General features: G+C 47.3%; 1 protein-coding gene across 2 annotated transcripts; it reads left to right on the forward strand.

The window, feature by feature from the left end:
• Positions 1–5162: 5162 nt before the first annotated feature.
• Slc61a1 (solute carrier family 61 member 1) lies at positions 5163–7695 on the forward strand. 2 transcript variants are annotated; one of them, XM_090326392.1, is made up of 3 exons: positions 5229–5312; positions 5866–6800; positions 6885–7695. In XM_090326392.1, the coding sequence occupies exons 2-3, from the start codon at positions 5884–5886 to the stop codon at positions 7234–7236; spliced, it is 1269 nt and encodes a 422-aa protein (XP_090182518.1). In that variant the 5' UTR covers positions 5229–5312; positions 5866–5883; the 3' UTR covers positions 7237–7695. The 2 variants fall into 2 exon arrangements, with proteins under 2 accessions (XP_090182523.1, XP_090182518.1); XM_090326397.1 differs by having other exon boundaries at positions 5163–5312; positions 5866–7694.
• The last annotated feature ends 4530 nt before the right edge of the window (positions 7696–12225 follow it).

Raw genomic sequence — 12225 nt, forward strand, 5'->3', positions numbered from 1 at the left:
TAGTTAATAATCTGTGTTCCTAAGGTCTCTTTATCTTTCTCAAGTTCTTTGCACTCCTTTATCTTCTTTGGTGTGTGTGTGTGTGTGTGTGTGTGTGTGTGTGTGTGTGTGTGTGTGTGCATGCCTGCTCGCCAGTCCTGGAAGTTGAACTCAGGGCCTGAGCACTGTCCCCGAGCTTCTTTTGCTCAAGGCTTAACACTGTACCAAGTGAGCCACTTCCAGCTTTTCTGCTTATGGGGTACTAAGGAATTGAACCCAGGGCTTCATGAATGGTAAACAAGCACTGTACCACTAAGCCACATTTCCAGCTCCAACCAATGATGAATCTTAACTTTATTAAAAAGTGATGCAATCAAGTATGATCCATCTGAAGCACTCAGCATTGTTTGGGAAAGATTCTTGTCAAAGAAACACAGACAGCTTTCAGTGGCTCATACCTAACTAGTCAGGAGGCTGAGATCTGAGGTTCTGGGTTCCAAGCTAGCCTGGGAAGGAAAATGTCCTTATCTCCATTTAACCAGCACAAAGCTATAAGTGATCATGTGACTCAAGTGGTAGAGCACCAGCCTTGACCAAAACGGCTAAAGGACAATACCTAGACTCTGAGTCAAGAGGTCCAACTCCAGTACGGACACACACACACACACACACACACACACACACACACACACACGAAATAAACAAAAAACAAAACAAACAACTATACATGAACCTAATCAGACTTCCAGTGCTAACTTCTCTTTAAGGATAAATATAGGAGATAGAACATATTAAATAGCCCGAGGAAAGTAAGCAGACTGGTACAAAAGGTGGAACATTCTAAAGAGAATCCGACCCAATTTCTTCAGCTGGGAGGAAATTTCCGGCTGGGGGTGGGGGTGGGGAGTAAAGAGGAGCTTCAAAAGATATTAGTACACTGGATTGGAAACATACCTTAGTGTTAGAGCACTTGCCTCTTATGAGTAATGCTCTGTGATTGATTCCAAGCACTAGAGCGAGGGAAAAATCAAACAAAAAAGTCAACCACTCCATGAACACATTCACCTCTTTGGGTTCATAGAAAACTTCTTTGGTTCTTGGAGGATATAAAAACATATTTTCAGAAGTTGAAGACATTAAATTGTGGGCTGGATATTTATGATGTCAAGAAACCAGTGCTAGGGCAGGGAGCATAGCCTAGTGATAGAGTGCTTGCCTAGCATGCACAAAGCCCTGGGTTCCATTCATCTGTACCACATACACAAAAAAAGCCAAAAGTGGCATTGTAGCAGAAGTGGTAGAGCACTAGCCTTGAGAAAGCCCAAGGACAGTTTCCAGGCCCTGAGTTCAAGCCCCAGGGCTGGCAAAAAAAAATCAATGCTAATTTTAACATAGCCCTGAAGTTATGTAAGAGATTTTTAGTTCCCAAAGATATATGCTGAAGTGAGGTAAAAAGGTCTGTCCAATTTTTTTTTTGTGTGTGTGTGTGAGTCCTGGGGCTTGAACTCTAGCCCGGGACACTGTCCCTGAGCTCCTCAGCTCAAGGCTACTGCCCTACCCTTAAGCCAAGCCCCACTTCCTGTTTTCTAGAGGTTAATTGGAGATAAGAGTCTCAGGTTCTTTTGTGCCTGGGCTGGCTTCGAACCATGATCCTCAGATCTCAGTCTCCTGAGTAGCTAGGATTACAGGTGTGAGCTACCAGACCCAGGATAATTTTTAATATTTCAGTGGAGAAAGAGGACAGAAAGAAACTAGAAGAAGGGCCAGGAGTGTGGCCTAGTGGTAGAGTGCTTGCCTAGCATGCACGAAGCCACGGGTTCGAGTCTGATGTATCACATACACGGAAAAGGCCAGAAGTGGTACTGTGGCACAAGTGGTAGAGCATTATCCTTGAGAAAACCCAAGGACAGTGCCCCAGTGTGGTACTGGGGCATAAACTCAGGGCCTCCTGTTTAGCTCTTCCCCTAGTGCTCTAGCACTTGAAATATAGCTCCACTTCCAGCCTTTTCTTCATTAATTGGAGATATTCTCTTGGATATGTCTGTCTGGTTTGGCTGAAAACCAGAAATCCTCTGATCTCAGCATCCTGAGTAGCTAGGATTATAGGTATAAGTCACTGGCACTGGCTTGATCTCATTCATTCTTAATATAATCTTCAAGGAAACCATGTGAGCTGTTCTACCTCTTACCGGAAGACTGGATATATAACCCAACCACTCTAACTCTAGAGGAATAATAATAGTATCTCCCTCTTAAATTGTTATTGCAGTTAAATGAGATATGTCATCTATAGAAGTTGGTATAGGACTTCTTTTTATCAAGCCTATTGATCAAATCCAGGGCTCCATACCTGCTAGGCAAGCACACTGCCACAGAGCTACACTCCCAGCCTCATTTTTTTGCTTATAGATGATATTCTACCAATTGAACCATGACTCCAGTTTTGGAATTTGGCTTATTAATTAGGGATAAGAGCCTGGAGGATTTGTCTCCTAGGGTTGGCTTTGAAGGGCAATCCTTAGATATCTACCTCCTGAGTAGCTAAGAATATAGCCACTGCCACTGCTCTGCCCAGTGCACTAACAGTTTCTATAGTTATTTATGTGAATTAATTTATTCACTTTATTCATAGCTATAGAGTATTTATTAAAAACCAAGAACTTAACCAATAACATAACCAGTTAAGTATTGGGATTATAGATGACAAAACAGATGAAAGTCCATAGAGGAGAAAACAAGTAAAATGTATAGTGTGACGGATAGTGCTAAGTATCATAAAGGAAGTGTTGAAAGACAAGAAGGTAGATCACCGTGACGGAGGTAGTCATGTATATATATGCACTTTAAAAAAAAACATTGAGGCCAGGAATTTGGTCTAGTGGTAGAGTGCTTGCTTAGCATGCATGAAGCCCTAGGCTCTATTCCTTAGAACCACATACATAGAAAAAGCCAGAAGTGGTGCTGTGGCTCAAGTGGCAGAGTACTAGCCTTGAGAAAGCCCAAGAACAGTGCTCAGGCCCTATGTTTAAGCCCCAGGACTGGCAAAAAATAAAAATAAAAAAAAATTATTGAGGGCCTAGAGTGTGGCTTAGTGGTACAGTGATTGTCTAGCATGCATGAAGCCCTGGGTTCAATTCCTCGGTAACACATACACAGAAAAGATGGAACTGATGCTATGGCTTAAGTGGTAGAGTGCTAGCACTGAGAAAGCTCAAGGACAGTGCCCAGGCTCTGAGTTCAAGCCCCAGGATTGGCAAAAAAAAAAAAAAATACACACACACACACACACACACACACACACATATATATATATATACATATATATATATAATTGGGCTGGGAGTTTGACCTAGTAGTAAAGTGCTTGGCTAGCATGCACGAAGACCGGGGTTCGATTCCTTGGTACCACATACATAGAAAAAAAGCCAGAAGTGGTGCTGAGGCTCAAGTGGTAGAGCTCTACCCTTGAGAAAGTCCAAGGACAGTGTGCTCAGGCCCTGAGCTGAAGCCCAGGACTGGCAAAAAAAAAAAAAAGCAGGGAGAAGCAGGGAGGGGGGGAGTTTGGCCTAGTGGTAGAGTGCTTGCCTACCATGCACGAAGGTCCGGGTTCAATTCCTCAGTACCACATACATAGAAAAAAAAAAGCTGGAAGTAATGCTGTGGCTCAAGTGGTAGAGCTCTAGCCTTGAGAAATCCAAAGGACAGTGCTCAGGCTCTGAGTTCAAGCCCCTCAACTGGCAAAAAAAAAAAAAAATATATATATATATATATATTATTGAGGGCTAGGGATGTGGCTTAGTGGTAGAGTGCTTGCCTAGTATGAATCAAGACCTTGGATCAATTCTTTAGTACTACATAAACAGAAAGAAAGGGGGAAAAAGGCAGAAATAGCTCTGTGGCTCAAGTGGTAGAGTGCTAGCCTTGAGCAAATAAGCCAGGGACAGTGCCCAAGCCCTGAGTTCAATCCCCAGGACTGGCAAAATATATATATATATATATATATATATATATACACATGCATACATACATACATACATACATACATACATATATTGAAAGATGTTGTACAGAGGGGCTTCAGTTTTGTTCTTTTTTTTTTTTCCTGCCAGTTGTAGGCCTTGAATTCAGGGCTCGAACATTCTCTCAGCTTTTTTCTCAAAGATAATGCTCTACCACAGCTCCACTTCCAGTTATTTAGTGATTAACTGGAGATAAGAGTATCATGTTCTTTCCTGCCTGGCTTCAAACTGCATTCCTCAGATCAAGGTTTCCTGAGTAGCTAGGATTACAAGAATGAGTCTGGTAGTGGTTATGTTTTAAGCAGAATGGCAGAGTAAGGCTTCTCTGATAAGGTGACATTTGAAATGAGAACTGGAGGAGTTTGGGGAAGATGGATATCTTGGAGAAAAACCTTTCAGGGTCCAGATGGTATTCAATGGTAGTCAGTGTAGATGGAGTAGAAAGGAGATCAGAAAAACAGGATAGAGGAACTTTTAGGGCACTATACAAATTTTGGCTATTATCCTTAGTAAGAAGAGAAGCCACTGCAGACTCCAGGACATAAAATATTGAAACCAGCGAGAGGTTAAGTAACATTCCCAAGGTAAGCCAGCGGATGGTTGCAGAAGATAGGAGTTCAGTTTAACCCAGCACTACCATTGAACTTTAATCTTTATTTGGGCCTTGTCTCCTCCTATGACTTCACACAGAGAAAGCAGGGACACTGCAAAGTTACTTAGCCAACCGAAATCCACACAGCTGCTAAGCGTTGCTATTACAGGAGCCTGGGAATAGGTGCAGTCCTAGTCCAAGTTCTCTACCCCACATCGCCTCCCTCAGGTGTCTGGACCATGCTGATGGCCGGGAGGTCACCACCCGGATAGAGCACAACCCAGGAGCCAGCGCGACTTAGGGCCCAGGCTCAGAGGAGCGGCAGACATCTTTCCTAGGTATGGCACAGAGGAGAAGAGAGAAACCAGCCCCTATTTCGGGTTGGCAGCGTAGATAGGCACCGAGGCGCAGATGGAGAGGTCTGGGTCAGGGGCAGCAAGCGCCATAAGCTCGGGTGACCGGCTTCCCCACCCAATGTCTGCCGAGCGAAGGGCTGGTGGGCGTGGCCAGGAAGATGAGTGGGCGGGACTTCCCAGCCGCACCCCCGTCACGTGACGGGGCCATCATGGCGGCCGCCAGAGGCCAGCCCGGCTCCCGGAAGCAGGCTGCGAGGGGCGGGCGCGCTGCTGGAACCCGAGAGCTGCCGGAGCCAGAGCGGGGAGGGCTGCCCGGCGGCCTGGAGCCGGACCCGTCCGGAACGTCCCCGCAGCCCGGGGCAGCAGGTGAGACCGGAGCCACGGGAGTCCCGCTCGGGCGGGTGTGGTGGTGTCGGGCCGGGTCTAGGGGGCGCCGGGCGGGTGACCCTGACTGGGCGCGTGGGGGAAGGCGGGGGATCTGAGAGGCCCGCGCGAGACAGAAGCGATTGGCAAGGCCCGCGCGGGCGGGATGTCCCGAACCGATGTGGACTTGCTCCCCAGCCAGGATGGTAGGTAGCCTGCAGAAGCGGCTGTGGAGGGCAGCAGCCCCTTTAGGACGTGCGGGACTGGGGTTACTGAAGGGACTCCCTCTTTGGCGATGCCAGGCAAGGGTAGGGCACATGTTCAGGCCTCTCCCCTGGCCTCCTACCCCACCCTGCCCCACAGTGTCCTGAGACAGCTCTGCCGGGGCCGCTCCTCTCCACCTATCCAACTGGTCCCTCCAGTCTAGAGCTCTAGGGGAGTGGAGTTACTTGGCAGGGGGAGTTGGGTGGTGCTACCTTCTTGCTTGGACACCCAGGCCCTTTGACTGTGCTACCTGGACCATGGATGTAATTCTGACCTCCCCCTCTATCCCCAGGTCGTCCGGGGGCCCACCATGCTTGTGACTGCCTACCTGTCTTTTGTGGGCCTCCTGGCCTCCTGCCTGGGGTTGGAGCTGTCAAGATGCCGGGCTAAGCCCCCTGGAAGGGCCTGCAGTAATCCCTCCTTCCTTCAGTTTCAACTGGACTTCTATCAGGTCTACTTCTTGGCTCTGGCAGCAGACTGGCTCCAGGCCCCCTACCTCTACAAACTCTATCAACATTACCATTTCTTGGAGGGTCAAATTGCCATCCTCTATGTGTGTGGCCTGGCCTCCACAGTACTCTTTGGCCTAGTGGCTTCCTCCCTTGTGGATTGGCTGGGTCGCAAGAAATCTTGTGTCCTCTTCTCCCTCACTTATTCCTTATGCTGCTTAACCAAACTCTCTCAGGACTATTTTGTATTGCTGGTGGGCCGAGCACTGGGTGGGCTGTCCACTGCCCTCCTCTTCTCAGCGTTTGAAGCCTGGTACATCCACGAGCATGTGGACCGGCATGACTTTCCTGCTGAGTGGATCCCAGCTACATTTGCCCGAGCAGCCTTTTGGAACCATGTGCTGGCTGTTGTGGCAGGTGTGGCAGCTGAAGCAGTGGCTGGCTGGTTGGGGCTGGGGCCTGTAGCCCCTTTTGTGGCTGCCATCCCCCTCCTGGCTCTGGCTGGGACCTTGGCCCTCCGAAACTGGGGAGAGAACTATGACCGACAGCGTGCTTTCTCAAAGACCTGTGCTGGAGGCCTGCGCTGCCTCCTGTCAGATCGTCGCGTGCTACTACTGGGCACCATCCAAGCCCTATTTGAGAGCGTCATCTTCATTTTTGTCTTCCTGTGGACACCTGTCCTGGACCCACATGGGGCCCCCTTGGGCATTGTCTTCTCCAGCTTCATGGCAGCCAGCCTGCTGGGTTCTTCCTTGTACCGAATTGCCACCTCCAAGAGGTACCACCTTCAGCCCATGCACCTGCTCTCCCTTGCAGTCCTCATTGTTGTCTTCTCTCTCTTCATGTTGACTTTCTCTACTAGCCCAGGCCAGGAGAGTCCAGTGGAGTCCTTCATCGCCTTTCTACTTATCGAGTTGGCCTGTGGGCTATACTTTCCCAGCATGAGCTTCTTGCGGAGAAAAGTGATCCCTGAGACAGAGCAGGCTGGTGTACTCAACTGGTTTCGGGTGCCACTGCATTTACTGGCCTGCCTAGGGCTCCTGGTCCTCCATGACAGTGATCGAAAAACAGGCACTCGGAACATGTTCAGCATCTGCTCTGCTGTCATGGTGATGGCTCTGCTGGCAGTGGTGGGACTCTTCACCGTGGTAAGGCATGATGCCGAGTTGCGTGTGTCCTCATCTACTGGGGAGCCCTATGCCTCGGAGCTCTAACCCTGTTTCAGGACAAGGGGTCTGGGATGGACTCTTGAATCCCACCTCTCCAGTGTACAGACGCTGTGACGCATTTTGTGACTCTGTTCTGCCACCTCTTCTGCTTTGTGTTGGGATGGACATGGAGTGATGGACTCGAAGGACGGTGCCAAAAGTTGACTTGGTGTTACTCCCTGTGCCCTTGCCATTTAAAAATAAACATTTTTAGTGGACCATTGATTCAATTTCCTCATCCCCACCTGTTCTCACCTCAGTAGTTTCTGATAAATGAGCAGCTGGAGGTACTTCTGTCTCCAATTCAAACTCGGAGCTGAGCAGCTGCCCTTCAGCAGAACTGGATGGAAATGACTGTAGGCTCCTAGGTTTTCCACATCTTTTGTTTTTGTTCTGGTCCTGGTGCTTGAACTCAGGACCTGGGCACTGTCCCTGAGCTTTTCTTTGCCCACTGCTAACATTCACTTGAGCTGTAGCCCCACTTCCAGCTTATTAGTAGTTAGTTGGATATAAGAGTCTCACAGAGCCAAGTGCTGGTGGCTCACTCCTGTAATCCCAGGCTGAGACCTGAGCATCAAGGTTCAAAGCCAGCCCAGGCAGGAAAGTCCATGAGACTCTTAGTTCCAATTAACCACCATGGTGCAGAAGGCTGACATCATGGCTCAAAGTGATAGAGCACTAACCTTAACCAACAACAACAAAAAATGTCTCACAGACTTTCTTGCCCAAGTTAATTTCAAACTGTGATCCTCAGATCTCAGCCTCCTGATTGGCTAGGATGACATGCATGAGCTCCCAGAGTCCACCCAAAATCTCCTCTGTTTCTTTTCTTTCTTTGTGTTTTTTTGTTTTATTTATTTATTTATTTTTTGGTGGGTCATGGAGCTTGAACTCGGCCTGAACGCTGTCCCTGAGCTCTTCAGCTCAAGGCTACTGCCTTACCCTTGAGCTAAGCCCCACTTCCCATTTTCTTGAGGTTAACTGGAGATAAGAGTCTCAGGTCCTGGGCCGGGAGTTTGGCCTAGTGGTAGAGTGCTTGCCTAGCATGCACAAAGACGCAGGTTCGATTCCTCGGTACCATATACATAGCAAAAAGCCGGAAGTGGTGCTGAGGCTCAAGTGGTAGAGTGCTAGCCTTGAGAAAGTCCAAGAACAGTGCTCAAGCCCAGGACTGGCAAAAAAAAAAAAAAAAAAAGAGTCTCAGGTCCTTTTTGCCCAGGCTGGCTTTGAACCTTGATCCTCAGATCTCAGCCTCCTGAGTAGCTAGGATTATAGGCATGAGCCACCTCACCCAGCTCTTTCTTTGTGTTTGTTTTTTGGTAATCAAGTTGTCATGGAAGCCCCTTGTTCCATATCCAGAAGGAGAATGTATCTATAGCATATATGGGATATAGTACATCCTCGATGTGTCAGGGGACTGAACATTCTAAGGGGCTTGGGCTTCTGCTGTGACCATTCCTTAGGGAAAACTGTGGTTCTTCCTGTGGGAATAAACTTATAGCTCAGCACATGTAAGCTGCCTGCCTTCTGCCTCTGTGGCTATACATGTAAGCATCCCAGCATGAAACCCAGGTGAAGGGCTGAGAGACTGAGATATCTTGTCTGTACCTGACTCTTCCACACCCAGCCTGAGTGAGGGTGAGGGAACCATCTGGGCAGGAAATAGTACCAGTGGGAACACCAGTTCTGTGGGCCCCTCCCTGCCTTGCCTCTGATTGTATCTGACTTCCCTCCTTCCATCAGAGCTAGGACTTCTCAGAAGAAGCAGAGCCAGCTTTAAGAAGGGTGGGGATGGAAGGAGAGTGGATGAAGGGTGTGTCCTGGAATGTGCTTGCCATGGTCATGGGGGACCCACCTGTTCAGGAAAGGGGGTGACAACTTTCGCTTGGGTCTTAACAGTACTCCCCAGACAGGAAAATTCAAACTGTTTCAAGTCCTGCAAGCCCTAACATGTGAGGAGAGATAGCCTAGACTGATGCTATAGAATGGGAGGGTGGAGGGATTCCAGCAGGGGAATGCTAGGGGAAGAATAGGCAGTGCCCCCAAATTTTCTACTCAGAGCAGAAAATTCATCTAATCTCTTACTCAGTCTACAGAGGTTAAGGTTAAGTATGAAAAGCAGGTATCATTTTCCTCTGTCATCTTGAGAATAAAGACTGACTTGTTGGAATAACTCCATTTCCTCTTTCTGTACTATTGAGCTGGACCTAAATGTATTTTACAAGTAGAGGTAGATTTTCCATCTCCTCTCTCATGATCTCCTTGAGGGCAAAAGTGAACTCTTACCTTTGTCTCCCCCATATGTACACACAAGTGGGTGCTTTATACAAGGTTGGGCTTAGTACATGTTTGGAGATTAGAGATAACGTAGCTCATAACTTTTATCTTTTCTTTCTCTTCCCACCCACCCCCCATTTCCTTTCTATGCTGCTCCTTGGGCTTGAGCCTGAGAAAACTGTCCCTGGGCCTCTTTTTGCTCAAGGCTAGCACTCTACCAACTCTTCTGGCTTTTTTAGAAGTTTATTGGAGATAAGAGTTTTATGGAAGCTGGTGACTTATGTCTATAATCTTAGCTACTTAGGAGGCTGAGATCTGAGGATCATGGTTCAAAACCAACTCAGGCAGAAAAGTCCCCATGGACTTTTTATCTCTGATTAGCCACTCAAAAATAAGCAGCGCTGTGGCTCATGTGGTAGAACTAGTCTTGTGCAAAAGAGCTCAAGGACAGCTCCCAGGCTCAGAGTTCAAAGTGCCATGACCAAAAAAAAATTTAAAAAGCAAAAAAAAACAACCCAAAAAAAACCCAAACGAACAAAAGAGCCTCATGGGCCTTCCTGCCCAAGCTGGTTTTGAACTCAGATACCCCGATCTAAGCTAGGATTACAGAGATGGGCTGTTGGCACCCAGCTACACCTGGCTTTTCAAGAGTCACCCCAGTGATTAAAACCTACAAATTAATTATTTAGATTTTGGATGACAGTAATATTTTTTGGAGCTGTAAGTAGCTCCAACAATCACATTCCTAAGTAATAAGGAAATAAGAGGACAGAGGAGCTAAATGAGATTTTTTTTTTCTTTTTTTGCCAGTCCTGGGCTTGACCTCAGGGCCTGAATACTGTCCTTGGGCTTTCTCAAGGCTAGAGTTCTACCACTTGAGTCAGAGCACCACTTCCAGTTTTTTTCCTGTATATGTGGTACTAAGAAATCCAACCTGGATCTTCGTGTATGCTAGGCAGGTGCTCTTCACGCTAGGCCAAACTCCTGGCCCTAAATGAGATTCTTTTAGCTTTGTCCCTGCTAAGTTTGCTTCACAAGCATTGGTGGCAATTAGAGTGGAAAGTTTTCTTTCCTGTCAGATCGTGGTAATAGATGGAAGGCAGATCTTTTTCTTTGTCAGTTGTGAGACTTGAACGCTGGGCCTGGGCATTGTCCCTGAGCTCTTCAGATCAAGGCTACTGCCCTGCCACTTCAGTTTTCTAGAGGTTAACTGGAGATAAGAGTCTCTTAGTCTTTAGTATAAGTGCCGGAGCTGGCTTTGAACCATGATCCTCAGATCTCAGCCTCCTGAATAGCTAGGATTACAGGTGTGAACCACCTTGCCCAGCTTGAGTCTATTACTCATTTTTTTTCTTAATGGTGCCAGTTCTAGGGTGTGAACTCAGAGCCTGAGCACTGTCCTTGGTCTTTCTCCAGGCTAGAGCTCCACCACTTAAGCCGTGGCACCACTTTTGACTTTTTCTATATATGTGGTACTGAGGAATCAAACCTGAGTCTTTGTGTATGCTAGGCAAGCACTCTACCACTAGGCCAAACTCCTGGCCCCTAACATGGGAATTTGAACTCAGGGCCTCATGCTTGAGTTATACCTCCAGCCCTTATTTTTCAAATTCTTTAACCCAGCTTATCTGGATTTAGTTGTGAGAGTACGTGATGGTGGGACTATAAGTGGATGTAGAAAGTTCCAGCACATCTCTGTGGTTGGGGAAATTTTAGCAGTGTTTATCCTTGGTGCTGGCTCAGATGGAAGTGTCAGGCTATCTGAGGGACTTACTCTGGGTGTGTGTGAGCAGCTGAGTTGGGTGTCAGTGTGTTCCACTTGAACTCATTTCCTCTTCCTCAAGTGGGAAGGTCAGTTTGAGGTCAGACTTGATACATAACATAATTTCTCATTAAGAGGCTCCTGTTTTCTAAATTCCTATGCAGCTAGACACTTGATTATTTGATGTGTGGCTTCTTAAGTGGGCCTACGAGAGATTTCTAGTTCTCCATGACTCACTGAGCTGGTCTCCCTTCATATAAGGCAGGAGTTCTACCTCTCAGCTGCAGCCCCAGACCCTTCACATTTCTGCCACCAACTTCCCACAAAATGACAGAATAGAGATATAAAAGTGAGCTGGACACTGGTGGCTTGTCCTTGTAATCCTAGATACTCTGGAAGCTGAGATCTGAGGGTTGAGGTTCAAAGCCAGTGTGGGCAGGAAAGCCCAGGAGACTCACTTCCAATAAACTTAGAAAGAAAGAGAGAGAGAGAGAGAGAGAGAGAGAGAGAGAGAGAGAGAGAGAGAGAGAGAGAGAGAGAAGGAGAAGGAAGTAGAGCCTGTGGATCGAGTGATAATGCTAGCCTTTAACAAAAAAACTCAGGGAGAGTACTCAGGTCCTAAATTCAAGTCCCAGGACTGGCACACACGCGCACACGCACACACTACCTCACTAAAACATTTGTATTGATATATGACTATAATACAAATATAAATACATTTAAATAAACACTGTGTCACTTTAAGCAATATTTGTTGTTGGGTTTTTTTTGGGGGGGGTTGTTTTGTTTGTTGTCAGTTGTGGGGCTTGAACTCTAGGCTTGGGCACTGTCCTTGAGCTCTTCAGCTCAAGATTACCGCCCTACCCCTTAAGCCTCAACTTTACTTCCCATTTTCTAGTGGTTAACTGGAGATAATAGTCTCAGGGTCTTTGGTGCCCGGGCTGGCTTTGAACCAT

Source organism: Megascapheus bottae, chromosome 2 (assembly GCF_031878675.1).
Source record: "Megascapheus bottae isolate mThoBot1 chromosome 2, mThoBot2.hap1, whole genome shotgun sequence".
NCBI lineage: Eukaryota > Metazoa > Chordata > Mammalia > Rodentia > Geomyidae > Megascapheus > Megascapheus bottae.